The following is a 24438-nucleotide window of genomic DNA, read 5'->3' as shown; positions in this document are numbered from 1 at the left end:
CCCTGCCTGGTTCCTAGCGTGCTCTGAGCACCCCATCTCCTAGCCCTGCTGACCTTGCTCCTGTCCCCAGGCCTCACAGCACTCCTGCTCAGGATTCTGATCCTCTCCAACTCCCCAGCCTTCTGGCTTCAAGTCATCCAAGCCATTCTTCCAGGGTGGTTCTCAAAGGTGTAGGCAATGAAGGGGTGAATCTTGAGGTGCAAATTCTTACTTATATTGAAGATATATATATATTATTACATTACCTTTACCTTTTTCCTGGGTGTTTTTCTGTTTCCAGGTCTGTGCCTTTGATTTCATTTCATTGAAACATTCTTGTTTTAACAAGAATGCAAAATATTTAATTCTGCATCTTCCAAGTGAGCTTTGACCTATCTGATATTCAGAAAGAACTATTATATCTCTTCCTGGATGAGATGATATTCTTTAAATCCTTGAAAAGATCTGTTTTACTGTGAGTCATATTTTAAAAAATGTATTAAAATAATAATTAAAATGTTATTTTAACAGACCTTACCTAAGAGCATTGGAAAACTTAAGAAGTTGAGCAACTTGAATGCAGACAGAAATAAATTAGTGTCTTTACCAAAAGAGGTATGTGTTTTAAAAAAACAATAATAATCATAAAGAAATAATAGCACACAAGGGATTAAAAATGTCATATGTTTTAAAAGATTTAATGCAGTACTTTTTAAATGTTATGTACTTTCATTTGTGAGCATAGAGATGGTTGGAGGAATTATATCAAAGAACGACCATCAATAACATTAAAGACAGTAGGTGGGTCCAGATGACTGAACATTGTAAGGTGAATTGATAGGATTTTAAGTGGGAGAAACAAAGAGTTTGATATTTCTGGCTTGACATACAGAGAACTATTGACAGGAATAGGAAATTTGGGAATTTGGTAGAGGAAGTGGAAAACATTGGGTCTAACTGAGTTTAATGTGAAATTAAACGATTTCTGAAGCCATTGGGATTATAAAAATGGATCTTGACGCCACCCTTTTAGTGGGCAGAGATCGATAGTGGGCAGTGTTTGTGTCTGGGGGTAGTGAATGAACTCTTCGCAAAGGTATTCATATAAAGGAAAGTGAATGGGAAGCAATAGCCAGATTCTTTTTTTTTTTTAAAGATTTTATTTATTCATGAGAGACACAGAGAGAGATTGAGGCATAGACAGAGGGAGAAGCAGGCTCCATCTAGGGTGTGGGACTCAATCCCAGGACTCCAGGATCACACCCTGAGCCTATGGCAGACACTTAACCGCTGAACCAGTCAGGTGTCCCTGATAGCCAGATTCAGATGATTTTTTTTTTTTTTTTTTGTCAGTGGTCTAACCAGGAGAAGAGGCCATCACCATGCTTGTGGGAAGTAGTTGTGCAGATGTAGAGACACTCCAGTTCTGGTGAGGGAGTTGCTGAAAACAAAAAAGGAAACTCAGAGCAGATTAAACAAGGAAGCATGTGTGATATTGTAGCATGATGTTTAACAAAGAAGGCTTACCTTCTATTTGGACCTGGGCTGGGCGATGGGTAGTTGATTTTTTTTGTTAGCTATTAGCCTGAAACTCAGATAAGCTGCCTTTCTTCCTTCCATCAAATCTGGTTGAGCCCTTGTCTCCTTTGCCAGGCTTCTCATGAAGGTGTGATATCATGTGATATGGTCTCTGGCTAGGTGCAATGTCCTCCTATCTCTGTTTTGACCCTTTCCTACATCTCTCTTAGGATAAATTTCAAACTACCATCCCACCATCCAGAACATGGTGGGGAGGGGTCTTATTTTCCTAGGGCCCTTCTGAGAGTGTCTGAGCTTTGCCTGGTTTCTCTCTCTTTTTCCTCATCTTGGTGCTGTACCCTCCATGTTCCAGTTTTCTGCCTGGGCAAGACTGCTAATATTCCCAAGGGGAAGCATGGTGAGGGGGTATTTGTCATAAATATGGCCATGTTCTGACCTACTGTTACTCTGAGCACTGGCACTTAAATAAAACTGTTCCCTGCAGAAAGACTTCAGTACACCTCTGCTAAACGGGAACACAAGTAAGAGATTCTGCTAATCAGAACATTTCGGTTCTGGTCTCACAGTGATAAACCAAAACAGCTGATATCCTGAATATTGATGTTACTCATGTTGAATGGGTAGCAGACTGGACACATAGACACATGCACAGAGAAGTAGGAAAGATTTATTAGTTTCTCTCTCAATGCCACATACTGTACTCGGCACTGTCATGTTTGTGCACTCACTGAGCCCTCATGACAACTTTTTGAGGTCGTAAGAGAGATTTCCTCATTTTCCAGATGAGGCAGCTGAGGCCAGTGGAAAGCCTTCCTTAGCAGGCTTCACAAAGCTAGCGGTCAGTAGGATGGACCCCAGAGATGTGTCCAGACAGCCTGCTCACTGCTCTCCCGTAGGCCAAGAAAAGCACAGCCAGTCAGGTCACAGAGACTCAGTCCAGCTTTTTCAGGTGTGGCCCTGAGTTAAGTCAGGACCTTGAGTTGGTAAAGAAAGGAGGTCAAACTCTCTGGTTTGAACATGTTAGGAAATTAATACATTTTAGAAACATTTTCAAGGCTAGCGCTGAAGAGAGGGCTTGGAAGTTGGGTGTCTGTCCCCAGTACATTTCCCCACTCAGCCCATCTTCCCGTCCCTCTTTCTGAGTCTCTGGCAAAGGAATACATTCTAGGCACAACTTTAACATTTTATTTGTGTAATATTACTGCCATCATTTCAGTGTCTGTCATCTTGACATCTTAAGAGAAGGAAACTTGTCTTTAGGGTTCAGAGGGTTATGCTTACCACGTGCTGTGTGTTCGTGTATATTTAATAGAACAGTATTTCATAACATGGAAAGTGAACATGGTGTGTAAATAGTTCTAGCATCAAAGCATCATAGTTAGCCATCTGTTCTCTGTGAAATTGTGACTGGTTTTGTGGCAGATAGAGTTTTGTAAATGAATAAAGTCTGTGCCCTTTCTCTCAGTTGTGAGGTGAAGCAGAGAATGTTGAGGTTTTAGGAACTGGCTATTTTCTAGCACGCCTTCACTCACACACGTTACCTCCCAGAGTGGGAAAATGCTCCGAGCACATGTCCCTAATTCTGCTGCAGGTTACAGTTTGGTGACCCAGTAGAAATGGTGGAGTGCTTGCTGGTGACCATTGGGGCTGAGCAGCGGACCATCTCAGGCCTCCTGACCTCCAAGTGTGTCCTGTTGGTCTGTGCACCACTGCTCTGCCATGAGTCTCTGTGCAGTGGGTATGATAGGCCTTGTGACCATGTGTGCGTGTACGTGTGTGTGTGTGTAATTGGGGGAGTGGGGCTGGGCCTAGTGCCTATGTGTGTCTGCACTTGCTCTGCCTCCAAGCTTGAAACCATTTGATCATATCCTGCACTTTTCCTTGATTGGATTCTGTACTTGGAAAACTCTACTACTCTCTCTCTTGAGTAATTAAGTTGCATGCAGACACATCTAAGCTGAAATGCTGGCCAGTTCAATATATATGCCAAAAATCCATAATTGTATTAATTGCTATTGGTTTGGTGTGCCACGTAGTTCTTCCTATTTTTTTGTCTTTCTTTAATTTGATACTATTGTATATCATCAGTTTTAGAGCACATCTCCTTAGTCGATGGCAGTATTTATTTGTTGTTTTGTTCCCCCCCTTCCAAATGAGGGGGAAAGTTTGTACTGTGTGGGTCACAATAATAGATTCTGTTTGTGTTTTGTGGTGTTACTTCATAGTAAACATTTGCAAATCAATGAATGTCTCTTGTTTTCTTAATTGTTAGCTGCTTGGAAATTTAGAAAAGTCAGGTAAACTTGTTATCTTGTAAGTATTGTTCAGATCACAGTGCATTTCTAACTTCCATTTTGCTTCTTAAATGCATGAAGATTTCAAATCACCTGACTGCTTTATGTGTTCTTCATTGTAAAATATTGGACATTTCTCTTCTAAACTCAGTTTTTTTTTTCTAAATGACTGCATGGCCTGGAACCTTATTTTGTTATGTGTTTGTCAGATTTGTTCAGATTATTCTCTCTCAAAAGAATGCTTTTCTGTGAATTACATTTTAAGTTATTCAGAAATTCCAAAAGGATAACATGGCAGCTCATCTGTCTTCACTAAATTCCGGTTTGTCAGCACAATTCTCTAATGGAAAGGCTAGATTTGCTTTATTTGCTACATGTGGCATGCTTCTGATTTTTCAAGCAACTTATTTGTGTCTTTTATTTCTCATCCTGTTGTGTAAGTATGTATGCTCCTGGGAAAAGAAGACTCCCTAAAAAACTCATGTTTTTGGTGGAGGGAAGAATTAAGAAGAGACTGCATTGTGTGATGCGTGGACAGACAGGGAGTTGGTTTATGTGTGGTGGTAGGTGTGATGAAAAAGAGGCATCAACTTTGTAATATTCCCCAGCCAAATATTACCTTTGAACAACCTGCACCATCTAAAGAGATTCTGGCTGGAGGAAATTGAGCATGTGTTCAACTTTAGAGGCCAGTCTTTTGTCTCCATTAAGTCAAAATGACCATCTGTGATCTTTACTTCATCCCACCTATCCAGTCGAATAAGATAAAATTTATAGATCATTCATCAAAGCTTCTTTTTCTTTTTGTTATTTAAATCAGGCACTCTGTAAATGTTAGTTACCCATAAATAATAATTGTGATTTTCAAAAGTGTCTGTGGTGATAGAGAATTTGTTTTGTCAATAGCTTTCAGTCTTATTATAATTAAATTTAGTGTAAACTTCCATCATATTCTAAAATGGATTATTAATAAAAGAGATCAAATAAAGCCTAAAAATAGTAAAATAAAATATAGTTGGCCGTTGGATTTCAAAATGGAGAAGGCATTCCTAAACTTGAGAGAGGAAATAAGTTGAAAAAAAAAGAGAAAAAACAGTTAATAGATTTGCCTGTGTAAAAATTAGATTTCTGATCTTCAAGAAGCCTGGGGACCAGGTGACACAACATTATAGATGTGAGAGGTCTCTTCTTTCTCTACCTGAAATCCTTCCAGGGCATTGAGAAAAAGATGTTTCCACTAGAGAAAAGTAGACAAAAATTAAAGCAAAGAACCTACCACAATAAATAAGTGATTCAGAGAAGAAAAAAATAGAAATGGCTATTGATGTAAAGAAAATTTAGCTCCATCAGTATTCACAGAAATGTTAAGGAAGCTTTTTGTCCTATCAAATTGTCAAGATAAAAAAAAAATGGTAACAGATGTTGGTGAGGGCACGGGAAAATGCATATTATCATGGGAGTATAAATTATTACGTCTTCTCTGAAAGAGAACATGGAAATATTGAAACCTTTGAAAGTGTTCATACCCTTTGGATTCTGCAGTGCCACTGCCAGGCCTTCATCCTAGGAACATGGTTGTGGTATACATGAAAACCAAGCACAAGAATATTTTTCATGTGTATGTAGGAGCAGCTAACAAGTACATGGATTGGGGCAGCTAACACGTGCCAGGCACTGTACTGTGTGCTTTCCTGCATATTCGTGTCTCATCTTAGCAACAGTTCTGCGAGGTGTAGATAAGTCGTTATCAACTTCCAAGATACCGTGAAACCCAGATTCAGTTGAAGTAACTTGCTCAAGATCACACAGGAAAGAAATGGCAGAACCAATTAGCAGCAGCATGTAATGTGGGAGATTTGTGAAGTGATAGTTATGTGGTCAACAAAAGTCCTTTTAGAAACAATGACATGGGAGGATGTTCCTGATGTTATATGTAAGCAGAGGTGCTAAAGATCATAGTGTTGGTCCTAATTTCATTGAAGTGTATATGTATAATCACAAATGCATGGCAGTAATACTGAAAGATTGTACTTCAGAATGTTAATACCCATTATGCCTTTGCAGTAGGATTTGGTCTGAGTTACTTTTTTCATTGTGCTTTTATGCATGTGTATATATAGTTTTTATTTTCCAGTCAATGTAACTTACTGTTTTATAATTAGAGATGAAGAATGCCATAGCTAATTAATGGATATTTCAATGTCAGTGGCCCAACAATTCAGGAAGTCCCAAAGCCACATAATTTCCAAAATATTTATGAAATAGGAACATTTGAATAATATACCATAGATGATGATGATGGGAAATGCAAAAAGTCTTTGGTTTCTAAAATTACGCACCGTATTATTACAGCTCAAATTGTTATTTTGACCAGATTTCGCATCTTGTACATTTTCCTTTCTGCCACAGCGAAATGTGGGTTTCATTATGTTACATAGAATATTAAAAGGGAGATCCTGAAGGAGAATGAAATTTCTTCACACTTGGAGCAGGCGTTCAAAAAGTGGAATCTAGGTAGACAAAGATGACTAATACAGGCTTTCTCTTTGGATCACTGAATGTGCTTATGTCATCTAGAGTAATGTTACCTGCAGGCAATTCATACCTAGTGCAGCTGACCTGACCTAACATTTTCTCAGTGACCTTGAGATGGGTTAAATCAGGTCCAAACAGTAGGGAAGGAAGGTATCATCTGGAATGAAGAGACACAACCCAGTGAAACAAAGATTCTCAGCTAACATTCTGTAGCTCTCCAAGTCCAGCCCCTTGTATTCTGGGAAGGTGCTATTATGTGGTTTAAGGAAGTTTAAAAATATCAGCTTCCTACGTAACTGGTAATAAGTTATTTAAACAGTGACTCTGCTTCCCAGAATTTCTAAGTGATACAGGCATTTTATCCTGATGATCACTAAAGAACCCTGTAAACTCTGCCTCCTGAACCTGAGAAAGCAGAAATTTACACGAACTATATGTAAAATATACAACTGAACTGATACCAGTGCTTCACTAGCAGTAAAGTCACAGTGTATTTATCCCTAGTATTTAGCACAGTGATATTTTGTCATTTTGTCACTGTGATGCATTGGCAGGGAGAGATTTTTAAGTTCAGGTGTGTTGTGGGAAGAGCTCACCAATGTCAGCACAGTTCCAACAACACAGCAGGCACACAAGGGTTGACTGCACTTGTCATTTGGACCCGGGACTTTCACTTCTTGAAAAGAAGACAATAACTCATATTGGTTTTCCAGCCACATTTATCAGGTTCTATGATAGGTGACAAATTGTATTTGTGGTTTCGTTTAATTTAATCCTGATTGTTACTTTAGGTTAAAGTAGCTTATTCAAACCCACAAAACACATGACTGAGCCTCAGTTCCAGCCCAGGTCTCTGTGATCTCAGAGCATCCACTCCAGGACACCACATTCCTCTCTGGTGTCTATGAAGAACTGTGCCTTTTGAGTTATGGTTTTTATGCTTAATAATCTTTCCTTAAAGCCAAAGGCGCATGCCATGCCTTCCTGGCTGATTTGGAAAGACGTTTCTGTGACTTTTTTTGCTTGGGACAGCGCATGCCTCTGAGGGTGATGAAGGCATCCCCAGCACACTGGGCAATAACACTCGCTCTTTGTTGGCATTGTTTCATTGTTTTCCTAAACCCTTGACAATAGAGATCAGCAGGTCCCTTGGCCTGCTGTGACAACCCAGAGTGCCTAGGAGACTCTTGAATGCAATTGCTTTCTTTCTACCTCTTGAGATCTCAAATGGATTCAAGATTAGAATGGTAAAGGAAAAAGAAAAAATAAGTAAATTAGACTGAAGCACAGTGGATAGCTCACACAGCCCTTTGAGAGTTCACATTATTTCCCCCTCCCCCAAAACTTAAGGGGTGTTTACTTGTCCAGAACTTATGTTGCTCCAACAGCTATTAGAGCAACATAGAGCAAATGGTGTCACCCATTTTAATTAGTTGGTTAGTTTTTTTAATAGATAATATATGTACATGATCAAATTGAAAATGTTCACATGGTATAGTCTTGAGGCCCCAAAACAGATATGGTACAGGTGGCTGGAGCAGGGGGTAGCTTCACGACAAAGTGTCCACAATTATGATGCAGTCTCTGCTCATAAACACCCTCCAGTAGCTTATTTTACCATTGTGAGGGTTGTGTATGTGAATCACTATTTTGACCTTCCTGGAGTACAGATAAACCTTATGTCTTCAAAGCCAGGCCAGGTTGGTAAGGTTAAGGAGCTGTCCAGCCTTAGCCACATGCTGACCTGGAGGACCTTTCACATGGCACACAGCGCCCCCCTCCCCAGAACCCAGAGCCCAGTGCTGATACCCCTTCACATAGAATAGGTCATAGGGAGTTCCGCTCCATAAGATGCTTGGAGATTTCTTCCCATGAGTAGATCTTTGTTGGGATCATCTCAATTTATCAGAGAAGATATAATCATGTCAATCCTCAAAAGATTCAAAGTTTTGATTCCTTCCATGATATTTCTGGGCATCTGAGTAAAACTATGATTCCTTTCCTCAACGGAGGGAAGAAAGCCAAGCCCTCAAAGATCCTGTTGCAAATCTCTTTTAGGACATGCTACTGGGGCCCTATATTTATAAAACCTAAGAGAGGTCACTGTAGTGATTCTTAACAGAAAAAAAAAAAGAATATTGTGGTTTTCATTGCTACGCATAGAAGCAGATATTAACTTCAAGGAGCAGCCTTTCACTAGTAAGTAAATAAACATAAGTGTATAAACATATCTAATGAGAAAAGTTGGTAGGTGATAGGATGGTTACTGTTATTGCTGTGCATCCTGGTTAGATGTACAAATTCAGTAAAACAATCTGTCACAGGGTTTGTATGAATCATAATTATGAAAGAAACAGAGAGTGAATCAGTGGGTATAAGGAAGACTTGATGGTATAGAGAATGTTTAGGTAATTTTGGACAATTGACAAGATTTAGGAGGACAGAAAAAAGAAATAAGACACAGTGGGACCAAAATGTTATATTTTAGAGGACAATGAATGCACCTGCTGGGATGGGAAATGTGAATACTAAGAAATAATGGGGACAATCTAAAAGCCTTTCTACCTATCTGGATTTTCCATTTTAGACAAATGTTAGTTTGTGTTTTCTTCTATGTTTATTTTTCTTTTACATCAATTATGGTTAAATACTGGGGTTAAATATATTATCTCAAGTCTTTATATTAGCTCCTAAGGGAAGATATAATCAGATTGTACATGAAGGTAATTATGTAGCAATTTCATAAATATGCTTTTTAATATAGATACATATATTAAACACATGTATACAAAGAAAAGGGCATAAAATGTATTCAGATATCATTGGAAGATACAAGTCTCCTGCCCCTCTTCAAGTGGTAAGCTATGGAGTATTTTTCCATGTGTCAGAGAGACATCAATAGGTTCCTTCATAAGCCTTTTCTTGCAGTCACTCTGGGTCAGGATAGTGAGTACTGGAAGAATGTAGTACTGTATGGAGTCCTGCAGAATGTTGTGTCTGAGATCGAGTGATTTTTTCCACCCCCTTGGTTCAGCTTTCCAAACCGTAGCCAGTTTGTTCAAGAGAATGATTCAGGTCTTTTGTGCTTATGTTCTTTTTTGAAGACCAGGCTCATACAAAACTTAATTACCTTTGAATCATTTACTTTAAAAATAAATAAATAGTAATCAAATTTGGTGTGGATGCAGGTATTGATTTGCTTCTACCAGCATAAGTTTTACCAGATTGATGTGTGTATTTACTGAATTCAGTTTTTACTAAAATATTGTTGATTTTGCATTTGTCAAAGGAAAATGAATAATGAATTTACCAAGTTAGATTGTGAATGACCAAAAGCAATGAAAAGATGTATGGTGGAAATTAATGTACTATATTGTCTATCTGGTAACTCTTTTTCTTCTTCTTTTTTCTTTCTGTTTGTTTTTGGTTTTTTTTTCGTTTTTTGTTTTTTGAAATGAACTAGAACACTGGGAACATGATTTAATATAAATGGGCAGGTCTTCCCAGCGGTGTGTGTGTATCATCCTTGGCCATATTTGTGAAATTTAGAATTCTTAATCTACTATATTACCAAATAACATTTGTCTGGACCTGGCTAGCTTAGTTTACATATTTAAAAGATACAGTTGCATTAGATAGCAGTGAAAAATGACTTGCTTTTCAGAATGAGATTTTTAGACTGTACCATTTATTTTCTTGATTTAATTTAGAATATGTACGTTTAATGTTTTGCAGAGATTTTTGTTAACTTATTGGACTACTTAGTGTTTTGTTTGATTTAAATTAACCATAGTTGGTCTTAGTGCAACTTAAAATCATATGATATCATTTTATGCATCCTTCTCATGCCATTTGACAAGATACTCCAGTCCCACCACCATCTTCCACAAAAACCTGGAAAAAGGACATATTTTCTTTCTCATTGTAGATTGGTGGGTGCTGCAGCCTCACTGTGTTCTGTGTACGTGATAATAGACTAACTCGGCTACCTGCGGAGGTGTCACAGGCCACAGAGCTTCATGTCCTGGATGTGGCAGGGAACAGGTAAGCATGTTTGGATTTGCTTTCTTTGAGGGAAAAACACAGATGTTCATTCACCCCAACCTTTGCCATGCTTCTTTGCTATCTTGCCTTTGTTCCATCTTAAAGAATATGTACCAATTAGTCAAATGAGCAAGGGCCCAGGAAGTTGTTAATCTGAGAGCAGGAGTGATGGATCTGGATGGAGTGGAAGAGGTCAGGAATGACCTAAGTGCGGGACACTTTGCCATTTGAAGTAGATGCTTCTGCAGAAATGCTTCCCAGAACAGCAGTATAGTGATGTAAGAGAAACAGTGGTGCCTGAGAGCTGGGTTTTACCTTAGCTTTTATAGCTAGCTTTCATAAGTCATCTTGAACCTCTGAGTTTCCTCATCTGAAGGATGAGCTTGAACGAGTTTGAACTAGATTTTAAGCAGAGGTCTTGATGTGCTCTGCTGGTGATTTGGAACCACTTGAAATTGTAAACAAAATTGTATTCAGGGACACTTTTCTGTCACAGGGATCCCCAGCTAATGTCAGAATCACTAAGTGATCATAATCTGTAATAAAGTGAAGAGACCCCGATGGTATCCGCCAAGGTCATAGCGGTGCCATTTCTCAAGTTCTGAAGTCAGAGGCAATGGTGGCCTGCCCCTAGCTTTCTGGAATATGCTTTCTCTTCACCTGTGCAGAATATAGACCTGTTTCAGGCAGGTTCACTCAGTTCACTCTGTGAACTTTTTGTCACCTCAGATGGCATATGTACTTTCTCCTGAGCCCAGACCAGCTATTTTTTCTACCTGGGACCCTCTTCTCTGGCTCCCACTTTTAACTCTCATCACTCATGCTTTCATTTTCTGTGGGGAGCCTTCTTTGTGTGGAGCCTGCTTTTTTGAATTACCCCTACCATAGCACTCACAGCACCATATGATAATTGCCAGCTTATGTGTGTGTAACTGTCTAAATCTAAAGTTGCCTGAAGTCAGATGTGGCATCAGTGCCACTGGACCATTTATCCCCACAGAGTGCCTGGCACATGATGAAAGCCTGGTAAATATTTGTGGCCTGAATGACAATGTTAAAAATGTTAGTTTTGCAGAGTGAACAGTAGGCCACTTCGAAATGCCTAGTATCACAGGCTACATCGCAAAAGGAATTTAAAAAATGCTTTTGAGTGTTATACAGTTAAATATGATCAATGATTTTAAATGAGAGCTAGCAGCAGTTGGGAGAGTGTTTGGGGGATTGTGGGCTAAGTGCTGATTAGCTGGTCACTTAGGTCAGGCACAAGCCATCATTTTTCATTCTGGCTAATGGATAGTAGGTAGTGGTGCTAAGAAATAGCAGGACTCAGCAGGCCTCAGGAAAAGCTCACCATTTTCAAGTGAAGGCTTTCAGGATATCTTGATAGATTTTTAAGACCTTGATATATTTTAAGACCTACTGGAAACTCAGGATTAATTTGTATTGAATGTTGACTTTCTGCTGGACTGAGTCTCATGTGCAGCATAGGGCTTGGGAAGAATGGTTCTTCCCTGAACTCCAGCAGTAAAAACTTTGTGACTCCAAACCTTCCCAGATTCTTGCCACACTGGTGAGCATGAATTTACATCACTAATTCTTGAGCAGAAAGATGACTCTGATGCCTGAAAACTATTTTTCACATGAGTGAAGCCTCATTCTCTAGTTCTCAGGAGGGAAAGTTAAATTTTTATTATGCTTGGGCTGGGGTGGAAAAAAACCCATTAAAAAGTAGTCACATAGCTGTCATCTGAGTCAGTTATATGTGTCATTTAGTCCATGTATATACAGATTCATAACCAAATTTTAAACTTAGTAGTAATATTTAATTACTACTTATTTAAAGTATTAGTGTAGAAACTAATAAAAGGCTATAATGTCAGCTTTTTAGCTTGCAGAAGTGGTACACCATGGGAAATTATACCACATACAACAGAAGTTTTTGCCTCTTCTCTCAAGCATATAAAAATAGCAAATGGCACAGAAAGACTACATGTTAGTTTCCACAAATTTTTTTTGACAAGTTTGATAGGGTAGCTAGAAAATTCCACTTGGAAACTAAGTATCAAATCTTGTAGTACAGTAACAGAGAAGATGTCTTTTATTATCAGCTACCCTTAGACACAGAATCCATTTCCTTAATTCTTAACTCTTTCCCACAGGAATATCCACCAGTTACACAATATCTAGTATTTGAGGATCTTTGAGGAAGAGTAGTACCAAATCCTAGAAATAGTGGCTGTCAATGTGGAAATAGTTTGCACTTTTGAATTTTACAATCCAAAGATTTAAATTTAAATATTAAAACATATTACCTCATAGCTGTTAGAGTAGCTGTTATCAAAAAGATGAGAGATAATAAGTGTTGGCAAGTATGTGGAGACAGGGGAATCTTGTGCCCTGCTGGTAGAAATGTAAATTGGTGCAGCCACTAGGGAAAACAGTGTGGAGGTTCCTCAAAAAATTAAAAATATAATCTACCATATGCTGTAGCGATCGCGCTTCTGGTGTATCGCCAAAGTAAGTGAGAACAGGATATTGAAGAGAGATCTGCACTCCCTTGTTCACTGCAGCATTTTTCACAGTAGCCAAGATCTGGAAAGAGCCTAAACATCATCAGTAGATGAATGGATAAAGAAGATGTGGTGTGATGTATATAGTGGAATATTCAGCCACGAGAAAGAAGAAAATCATGTTATTTATAACAAAATGTATGGACCTTGAGAGCATTACACAAAGTGAAATAAGCCAGACAGGAAAAGACACATCCTATATGATCTCATATGTGAAATTCAGGAAAGTCAAATTCCTAGAAATAGAGAGTAAAATGGTAGTCACCAGGGGCTAGGAGTAGGAGAAAGAGGTATTGCTTACTGGGTATAAATTTCTGGTTATAAGATGAATAAGCTCTGGGCACCTAATGTATATATAGCGTGGTGACTATAGGTAGAAATACTGCCTTATATTCTTGAAAGTTGTTGAAAGAATAGATCTTAAATGTTCTCAACACACACACACACACACAAACATATATATATATACATGCCCCCAAAATGGTGATTATGTGATTGTATGGATGTATTAACTCTACTGTGGTAGTCACTTGGGAATATATGAATATATCAAATCATCGCAGATACACCTTAGAGTTACACAGTGTTACATGGAAGTTATAGCTCAAACTGAGAAAAACTATTAAAAGACAAAGCTCAACATAGCAGTGTAGCTAATACTGTGGGATAGTAAGCAGTTAAAGAGTAAGATCCTTACTCTGTGTAGTGACACAGGAGGCCCATAGTACTGAGTAAAAAGAGCAACTGTTGGGCAGTACATAACACTATAATTTTCATTTTTGTTTTTATTTTTTTTTAAGATTTTACTTATTTATTCATGAGAGACAGAGCGAGCGAGCGCGAGAGAGGCAGAGACACAGGCAGAGGGAGAAGCAGGCTCCATGTAAGGAGCCTGACGTGGGACTCGATCCCGGGTCTCCAGGATCACAACCTGGGCTTGCAGGCGACACTAAACCACTGAGCCACCCAGGCTGCCCCTCATTTTTGCTTTTAAGACAATATATCTACGCGGTACAACAAAACATTAATAATCATTCCCCTAAGGGAAGAGTGGAAGCTTCAGGTTACAGGGGGTTTTCCCTTTAAAAATACCAATTTATTGCTTATATTTCCCCACTGATTATATTCTCTCTATATATCTTTAAACAGTTTTGAAAACTTTAAAACTAAAAAATTCCAGTAGAAGATAAAAGATGAAATATTCAGTTGTAAGAAACATGCAACTAGGGATCCCTGCGTGGCGCAGCGGTTTGGCGCCTGCCTTTGGCCCAGGGCGCGATCCTGGAGACCCGGAATCGAATCCCACATCGGGCTCCCGGTGCATGGAGCCTGCTTCTCCCTCTGCCTATGTCTCTGCCTCTCTCTCTCTCTCTGTGACTATCATAAATAAATAAATAAAAATTAAAAAAAAAAGAAACATGCAACTATAGGTTAAGTCAGTATTACATTAATCAGTAACAACCCCACATGTAGTTGTTAAATAAACTTGACAGTGTAGTCACTAAGTAGTCCAGGAGGTAGAGAAGGTCACTTCAGGGTAGTTGGTCATGGATTTAACTGGAAATGAGACACTCAGCTCATGGTGTGGTTATTCATTTGCTTTAGTCCCTGTACCACTGATGTAAATAGTAACCACAGGCTTTTTATTTTGAGGGGATGTGGTCCTAAATAAAACATAGAGATGCAAGATATGTACAAATAGGGCTGTGGTTTTTGTGTTGATTCTGCAGTGTACAGAAGGGACCAAAATAAACTGAAAATGTATTCTTAACTCTTCTGAAAAGCAGGAATATATATATAAATATATATAAATATATATAAATATATATAAATATATATATATAATTATATAATTATATATATATTATATATATATAAAATACACACACACACACACACACTTTTACCTGGGATGGTTCACTCAAGAGAAACAGAGGAGTATGTGTGTCTTTTCTGCCCCCCAGGCAGCAGTGAATCAGTGAGAGGGTTAGCTCAACCTGCAGAATCTCTGTGTACAGACAAGGCAGGGAACAGAGCTTTTTTCTTTTTTGTCTTTGACACTACTGGAACACCCCTTCATGGGACACTTAGTCAACAAACTTGTGTGGTGTGTGCTCAGCTGGCAACAGCCATGTTCAAGCTGGCACTTTATAGGGAAACTGTTGTTCTAGACAAGTCACTAATCTTATATGACTTGGTAGAATGTGCTTATAAAATCTGTTGTCATAGAGTCTAGTAATTTAACTTTTACCATATGATTTGTTATCCTTAGAAGCTGTTATTTATTTTTGATGCTCTGTGTAGCCTTTTACTTATGCCTTTGCTTTAGCACTTAGCTGCAAAGCCAGTTACTCTTCTGAGAAGGTACAATGATTGTGTTTGAGTATTTGTGTTCTGTGCCAGTTTTCAAATCTTAATATTTTTTTCTTTATACGCTATGGTTAAGAAATCTAGAGATACTGACTGTAGATTTCTTTATACGCTATGGTTAAGAAATCTAGAGATACTGACTGTAGATTTCTTGCCTAAGACCCTGAAACTTTAAACATTTTAAAAAGAAATAGGAATAGATTTCAAGGGAATTATCATTTTGTTCAATAAAATGAAAAAGAATTTAAAGTACTTGAAGCTTTCACAGTGTGTTAGGATATCCTTTCAAAAAAATCCCTCTCACCAGGCCTGGCAAATACACATCTGTGTCTTTAACTTCCTTGCATTTGAGTGAATGTGTGACAGCTTTTGGGCAGAGGCAGGCAGGAATAATTTGTTGTATAAGCATAAGAGATTTCACTTTCTACCTCTCTCAAAGACCCAACACCTCAGAATAGGAAAGGGAGCTGTAAAGCCTCTACTTCCTCACATCCCTTGGGCGTCCTTCATGGTGTGAGCCCATCACTGTCCTCAGTAGATTCTGGGATTTAAAAATACTTATTTCTCACTCGGTTTGGCCCTAATTGCAAAGTACTATACAATACACAGAGGCTTTTCAAGGGTACTTTAACATATGCAGATCTCATGGATGCGTTGACTTTGGAACCTAACTCCCCTATAAGGTACAATTCTACTGACTCAATACTGCACACAGACATATGTGTGGGAGGGGCCAGTCTTTGCTGGGCTAATTTTTAGGAAAAGAAAATATTTTGTCATCTCCATAACTAGCATATTGGAAGTATTTTGTAAAACACTTTGTCTTGTGAAAAGTTTGTTAATGCATTTGTTGTTAACACTCTCCATGCACTCTTTGATAATTCTTACTTGATCTGTTAAAGTAACTTAACATTCTGTGCTTACATTTTACTTAGATTAGTTTAATAACATTGGAGTACAACTTCTCTTCGTATTCCCTACATAGAGTTAGAATCGATTTTCATAAGCCTGTCAATTCAGGATGGCATCTATGTCTGATAATGCAGTATTGATCTCTTGGTAAGATGAATAGGTAGGTCTCCCGCATGTATTAAACTGGAGATAGGTGTGCAAGTCCGTAAAAGAAAGAGCCCCAGCAACACATGCTGCCATATGATTTTTTTTTACGGAAGTCACAGGCCAGGGATTTCTTTTAAGAAAATGTGCCTCATCTTGTGGCTGCATGGAATGTGGTCGGCTCATGATGTCTAGCTTGTGAAGTCACTGCTGAGATTGTAATTTAATGCATGCATCCATCCTTAGAGTAAACATACTTGATAAAATACAATCTTAGGTTCATTAAACCTTAAATTCCTGGTATCCGCAGAGTAGTGCATGAGTAGACATGTATAAAGTGTTGGGTTTTGCTAAAGAAGTCTTTTCACCCCCCAGACCTGTTAGCATTTTGGGCCAGGTAATCCTTTGGTGGGGGCTATTGTATGCAACCTCCCTGGTCTCTGCCCACTAGATGCCAATAGCACCTCCCAAAAATGTCTACCAACGTTGTCAGATGTGCTCAGGGCAGAAGCATTAACATAACCTTTGGCAAGTACTGGTCTTTGTTAACTAGAGTTAACTGGGTACAGCCACTCCATCCGTAATGTGTGCAAACATAAAATTAATCTTTAGGTGTCACATTACAAGTTTTAAAGTGTTTTAATATATATATGATCTCATTTGAAATTGAAACAATGTGAAGTGGACATTAATTATCACATAGTCTGGGGAAGTGGGAGCTTCTAGAAACTAGAAGATACAAGTTTAAAATGGATACCTAAAATAATCTCCTTAGAGAAAGAGAATGCAGTGCATGAAGAAAATTTTTTTGATCTTTATTATCACTGCCACTGAAATGTTTTAGCACCCCAGGCATCTCCTTCGGCTCTTCCTGATTTGCCAAGTGCAGCTGGAAACAGGTCCTCATCGTCGTCGGTGAGGCTGTTGCCACTGACTCAGTAAGGACACCTACTTCTAGGTCCTTCCCCAGTCACACTGGCTTTTTTTTCCCTCTTTAAATGGAAACCTCCTAGTGCAAGGCTGAATCATGTGCTCTGTAATGCCCTCATGTTTTGCCCTGTGGCCAGAGGTGCTAATGAGAAAGTTGACAGCAGAAGAGGGAAGCATGGTGACCCACTGAGGAGTCTGCTCACAAAGAGTACACCTTGGATCTTACTATAAACACAGCATCTTGTTCCATGTTGAATCCAATCCCAGGAAGTTCTTTGTCATTCTTTTTTTTTTTTTTTCTGTCTGTATTGATAGGAATTGATATAATTGTAAAATCTGAGACCTTGATGTCTCCTTTTGTTTTAAATTAGGCTGTTACATCTCCCTTTATCCCTGACTGCCTTGAAGCTGAAGGCTTTATGGTTGTCTGACAACCAGTCCCAGCCTCTGCTCACATTCCAGACGGACACAGACCATACCACTGGAGAGAAGATTTTGACCTGTGTCTTGCTTCCTCAGCTGCCTTCTGAACCCACTTGCCAAGGTGAAATTAAGAACAATACTCACATGGGTATGAGAATTAGTAGGAGCTAATACCTATCCATAAGACTGCTTGGTCACACATGTGTCTGTGGTTTGTCTAATGTGCCCCTACAGCCAGCCTGGGTGAGGTCATTGTGGGTCTCCTCTGGGAAGGTACGTACCTCTGCACCTTCATAGAAAAAGTACCCCTCATACCTGCATATCATATCTGAAATTCCTTAAACAGCCTTTTGGGTTTGAGTTATCGCTAAGGCTGGAATTACAAGTACTCTTTAAAAAGTTGACAGAGTCCCATAAAATCCAAACTGATGGTTTAGATTTTGATGAATGACTGATTAATATTGAACACAACTGACAATTTTTTTTTTAAGATTTATTTTAGAGAGAGCACGAATGGGAGGGGCAGAGGCAGAGGGAGAGAGAATCTCAAGCAGACTCCCTACTAAGCACAGAGCCTGACTGAGGCTCCATCTCATGACCCTAAGACCATGACCTGAGCCAAAATCAATGCTTAACCAACTGAGCCACCCAGGCACCCCCACTGACAAACAGTTTTTAAGCCAATCTGTTATTTTAAGTCATTGTACCTTTGTTTTGTAAATTATGTGTGGTTTTTTAAAATATTCACTAACATTAAATTGCTATTAGAAATATTTGCTGAGAGCCAGTTTTGCTAAAAGAGAACTAGGGTGTTCTGGGAGAACAGGAGCCTCCTACATGGAAGGGCCCCCCTCAGCAACCTTTGCCAATCCCAGCTTTGTTAGAGGAGCTTTTAAGACCCCAAGGGAAAAACAGAATGTGTTACCAAGGAAAGTACTAGTGTCCAATATGTGCAGCCACATCAGTGTCATGAGAAAGGTTTTTTGTTTTGTCTTTTAAGTAGGTTCCACACCCAAGGTGGGGCTTGAACTCACGACCCTGAGATCAAGACCTGAGCTGAGATCGAGTCAGACACAGCCGACTGAGCCACCCAGGTGCCCCTCATGAGAAAGTTTTTAAAGTTAGTGTATAGAAAAGAATTGTGAAAAAGGATTCTATAAATTATGACATTTTGTAATGAAATACTAAACATTAACACCTATTTTATATGATCTCAAGTAGAATCATTGAAAAGAAAGGTTAACCCTATCTCAGACTTTCTTTTTGTTTTGAATTTTTTGAAATACTAGATAGCATTTAGGTGAATACCTTAGGTAAAGTACCTGTGAAGGTGCAGGGGTATGTACCAGTCACACAAACCCGAGTTCCAAGCTGCTGTGGTCTTTTTCGTGACAGAGAACCTGCCTCGCTGTGGGGCACTGGAGAGCTTGGTGAGCGATGTCCCTGATGAGGCCTGGAATGAGCGTGCGGTGAACAGAGTCAGTGCAATCCGTTTTTTGGAAGATGAGAGAGATGATGAAGACAATGAAACGGTATGGAATTGGAGATTGTTGGCCTCCCTAGAAATTCAAAATTTAAAAGCCTTCCAAGATCGAGAGTGGCACCTAATATGGATTTCTTTTAATATTGAATTGTCTGTTTTCTGCTTTGCCTTCAGCATGTGAATTTTTTTTAGAAGACAAAACGAGGTATGTCTAGGTACTAATTCACCAAATGTATATAAAGCAAATGGAACTTTTGGGTTCTTTGGCTTGAATAGTTTATACTCTTGTTCTTTACTTGTGATAGTGGCCCTTCTCACCTCCAGTAAACTGATTAGGAATTTGTTCTGTTTCTGTTGTTGTAGGTGAGTGAAGTCTCTTCCTCACCTCCATTTAGAGGTGTACGGCATTAACTCCATTCACACTTCACAGTGTGACTTGGCTTGCCTTTTGCAGAGCTGTACTTCTCTCTTTCCTTCATGGAATCATTCTTCTCTTCACCCTCAGGCAGAGTGCTTGTGATGTTAGCTAGGTTCAGTTATAAGTTTTCATCCAAACATCAGGAATAGATTTGAAAGTACTACTTAGCCTTACTCCATCCACACTTTAAAACATGCCTCTTGGACTGCTGATGTCTCCAGGAGTCAGTGACAACTCTTGAAATCTTACTACAAGTTGACTTTGGCTTCTTAAACTCCTTGCACTAATTGAAATTTTCATAAGCAGAGCTTAGAGGGAGTACCCGCAGCCCCCAAAGGAAAGAGAGGCTTTTAAATGATTGCCCATGGTCTTTGTGATTCCAGCTGTCACCCAGTGGGATTTTCCCAGTTTACGGTAGGGGAGTGCAGAATAGGAGTTAGGCACGACAAAGTGACTTCAGGAGAAATGAGTGCTCAGTGCTTACCAGGTGGCTTGCCTGATGGTGAGGATTTCACCAGTTCCTTCAGTGCTTCAAAAGCGCCCTTGCAGTGTCATGTTAACCTACCTGAAGCTCCTCCTGAATCTCCTGGACAGGCCATTTACAAGACATAAATGCCATCTTATGAGCCAGAGAGCTTGTGACATGTCAAATAATACAGCTGTTGAAGATTGTCTCTACCCTGTCACTTCACTTCCAGCACGGTGGCCTCTGCAGAGAATGTGAACTCTGTAGGTAATATGAATAACACACCCAGCAGCAAAGTAAGAAAAGAAGCCCTTCTCTCTGGCTTCCCTTTTCCTTCCAGAGCCGTGCCTCCAGGGTTGAAGGAAGCCAGAACCACTTGGGGTAGTAGTAGGCCATCGTAGTGATTTTATTTTTATTTTTTAAGATTTTATTTATTTATTCGTGAGAGACACAGGGATAGAGGCAGAGACACAGGCAGAGGGAGAAGCAGGCTCCATGCAGGGAGCCCGATGCGGGACTCGATCCTGGGTGTCCAGGATCACGCCCTGGGCTGAAGGTGGCGCTAAACCACTGAGCCACGCGGGCTGCTCCATTGCAGTGATTTTAGATTAGAATACCCCCCCCCCGCCCCCAATCATTTTCTTTCTCCACACCCCACTTCACCAATCTTAAAAATCTTCTTTTCCTTGGGGATCCCTGGGTGGCTCAGCGGTGTAGCATCTGTCTTCCCGCCAGGATGTGATCTTGGAGCCCCAGGATCGAGTCCCATGTCAGGCTCCCTGCATGGAGCCTGCTTCTCCCTCTGCCTGTGTCTCTGTCTCTCTGTCTCTCTCTCTCTCTGTCTCTCATGAATAAATAAAATCTTTTTTTTAAAAAAAATCTTCTTTTCCTTGTCCTTCACGGAACTTCATTTTTATCTTCCACTAATCTTACATTTTACGAAGCATTCCTTTATTCTGAAAGTGACCCCTCTGTGCGGAGTAGGTAGGTTACGCAGGACCGCTGCGTGTTCCGCTACCTGCCAGGGAGCCGCAGGTACGCGCGCAGAGCTCCACCTCTCCGCCACTCCCAGCTCCTGCGCTCCTGCAACCCCGAGCGCCCCCGCCCTGGAGCTCGCTAGAAAGAGTTCCTGCGGACCCCCAAACACTCACTGCCCTGCTTGTTTGCAGAGGACGCTCCTGCGGAGGGCCACCCCGCACCCAGGAGAGCTGAAGAACATGAAAAAGACGGTGGAGAATTTGCGGAACGACATGAATGCTGCTAAAGGACTGGATTCAAACAAAAACGAGGTCAACCACGCCATTGACCGAGTGACCACTTCTGTATAGAACTTCACCTCCGAATTTTACCTCCCGCGTCTCCCCCTGCTGTCCGGACGCCCCGTCTGCTGGCCTGGCCGGGAGCCTGGCGCGCCTCGGTCTCCCCGGCACGCGGGCACCTGCGCGTCGCTGCCCCGGGCCGGGCCGCGCGCTGGGCCGCTGCTCACCCACGGAAGTGCCTTAAGGGGCCCCTCCGCCCGCCGGGAGCCGCCTCGTCCCCCGACCTCCAGTCCTTCGTCGGAGTAGAATACACTACTGTCAACAGCTGACCTTTGCTTCTGTCGTATGTTGGGGTGAGGGAGCGCAGGAAGGGGAAATGTGTTTATCCTCCTCCCCCACCCCCATAAAGTGCTGGGACATTTTGAGCTCAAGTTCTCCTCTTGGACCTACTGATGAGACAGTGTTTTATGTACGGGGAATAATTGATTCTTTAAAAAAAATCTTTTTGGCAGCTCAGATAGTGTACATTTAAAAATTTTGTATAGGTATTTCATAGCAAAAAAAAAGTGTATTTCTTTTTTTGTTATTTTATCTTGGAAACGGTACATATTTTAGTATTTGTGCAGACAAAAAAAAAAATAAGCAACAGTCCTAAAGTATTTGTTATCACTTGTACCATCCACTTGTGCCTTACTGTATTCCTGAATCATGTCAAACCAGTTGTACACAGTGGCATCCTTGAGCAGTGAGATGAGAGACTAGGAGTGTGGAACTTTTAAAGCCAGTTGGATTTTAACCAGTAATGTACCTGGTGGATTTGTTTTTAACCAAAAAGAAGAGTTATCACCAATTTGTACATTTTATGAGTTGATTTTTTTTTTGTAAAAAACAAAAAAAGAAAGAAAAAAGAAAAAAAAAAAGGATGAACCAAAGGATTAGACTGCTAATACTTCGTTTCTTACACTTTAACTCTTTAATGAGTGAGTCTCTTAGAATGAGTGCAGTGTCTGATTGTACCTGCTTGGAAGGTATATGCCATTTGTAAAATAAAATAGAGCAGAAAAGCACAACAGGAGGAAACTGGTATAGAAATTCAATTGATAAATGAATTATGTACTGCAAAAGAAAGTATGATTTTTATTGAAGAAAGCTTTAAAAGTTTTATATTGATATAAAACCACAATAAAGCAAAATAACCATATTAGAAATGTTTGCTATCTTTGTTAAGTGCAATTTAATTTGTAAATAGAGTTTGAATCAAAGTATAACAAATCCTTGCTTCAAGTTTTAATTTTAAATCTGCTAATTTAAGGGGCATGGGGGTATGTTTTGGTGTTTCTATTGATTTCTTTCCTTTTTTTTTTTTTTGTATAATGTCATAAAAGAGAAATGAAAAGTGCCAGTCACTATGTGGTATCTAGGAAAATCATGATATTGTTGGTTTTTTGTTTTCTCTCTGTGAAATAAAATCACCCTGGAATTAACCATACAACTTTTTAAAATTAATTATCACCTTGTATGTTCAGATGGTGGCAAGTTAGCTGATTCTTTGACAATGCGCTCCCATCCATTAAATATCTAAACTACTGGTCAGTTTTGAGTTAATTGCTTGCCCTTTTGCCACACAGCACAGACCCCAGAAGTGCCTTCTTTTCTGGCTAATAACTTTGGGTTGTGGCCGCCTGGCCAATTGGACTCCATAGAAACCTGCTTTCAACCAACCAAATATGACAACTTTTATTCCTGCTATGCATTTACTTACTGGGTTCACTTTGCTTTTTAAGTTGTGTGTGTGTGTGTGTGTGTGTGTGTGTGTGTGTGTGTGTGTGTGTGTGTTTAATCAATTTTTTGAGTTGGCACTACCATGACAAGTAAGTGGGTTTTGGCTAGTCAGTTTGACACCTTGCTCCTCAGTCGGTGAGTACCCATTTGATTTTCTTCCATTTTAAGATTTTGGCATATTCTGCTTTAGGCCTGTGAAGATGATGCCACTAACTCATGGACTGATAGATAAGCAAGTTGGTTTTATTTAAGGAGAGGAATCTTGGTGCTAAAGAACAAATAGAACTCGAATGGTGTTTGTTCATTTTCATCTGAAGCCCACCCTTCACCACTCAGTTATGTTACTCCCCTGGCCTTGGGGAAATGTGGTGGACAGAACACAGGGTGTGTTTAAACTTTCTAGAGAATTTTATGTAGGTAATTATCTGTTTCCTTTGGCTTACCTTCTTTACTATGCATTCACCTGTCTTGTTTCTTTGTTGTTTTGTTTCCAGTTTTTAGTATTTTGTCTCCCCCTTCCTGGACAAGGGAAAAGTTACTGTCGTTTTACTTGTTTATGACACTACTGTGCCCTTTACCTTCAGGGTGTGGAGACCAGACTGACCTCACCATGGAAACAACATCAACCAGAGTTCCAACTCAAGAACATGCCAGACTTTTCCAATGAGTCCTCGCTTGCTATTAGAAAGAAAACATAATTATGTGAGAGGATACCTGTCCCTGGCTAGTGCCAGAATTTCCTGACCTCTTCCTAGCGGAGCACTGCTGGCCCTTCCTTCAGGAAAGGGAGGAGTTCACTGTACGGCCAGCCTGTTTGTCTTGTGGGAGTGACAGGTGAAAGCAGGAAAGATTATTATGACCTGTTCACCCACTTTTTTTGTAGCCCCTTATTTCCTGTTTTTAGCAAGGAAATTATGCCTAAGTGGCTAAAATAGTAAAAAAAAAAAAAAAAGTTGAAATAATGATAGTCGGTGTTGGAAAGGTGGTACAGGTAAGAAAACTAGAACTATTTGCCTGGATGTCATGGTTTTTTTCTGGAAAGTTTGAAGGCGTGGTCCTGGCCAACCCAATCTTTCTATCTAAAAACTTCTTAGCTGTCACAGGTAAGGAAGCACAGGTGGAGGTGCCGGGCCCAGCCTTGCACAGCAGCTCTGCATCCTCTTGTGAAATTTACCACACCCAAGAAGACACGCTTGGTGGGTGGGGTGGAGGCTGGGAAAAAGTCTGCCCTGCTCCGAAAGTTCCTCTGAACAGCCAGGTCTCACTTGTAAAAGTGACTGACACCCCTGG

General features: G+C 40.0%; 1 protein-coding gene across 1 annotated transcript in view; it reads left to right on the top strand.

Moving 5' to 3' along the window:
• The window catches only part of LRRC1 (leucine rich repeat containing 1), a 130103-nt gene extending 107149 nt beyond the window's left edge, over nt 1-22954 (top strand). The window contains exons 10-14 of the mRNA XM_041773353.1: nt 511-594; nt 10276-10391; nt 17689-17861; nt 19136-19272; nt 21277-22954. Of these exons, the coding sequence (XP_041629287.1) occupies nt 511-594; nt 10276-10391; nt 17689-17861; nt 19136-19272; nt 21277-21435 (669 nt within the window). The 3' untranslated portion in view covers nt 21436-22954. The remainder of the gene's footprint in view (nt 1-510; nt 595-10275; nt 10392-17688; nt 17862-19135; nt 19273-21276) is intronic.
• The last annotated feature ends 1484 nt before the right edge of the window (nt 22955-24438 follow it).

This window comes from Vulpes lagopus, chromosome 1 (assembly GCF_018345385.1).
Source record: "Vulpes lagopus strain Blue_001 chromosome 1, ASM1834538v1, whole genome shotgun sequence".
Taxonomy (NCBI): Eukaryota; Metazoa; Chordata; class Mammalia; order Carnivora; family Canidae; genus Vulpes; species Vulpes lagopus.
Note: the sequence above shows the minus strand (reverse complement) of the source record. Positions and strands in the feature narration are given on the sequence as shown.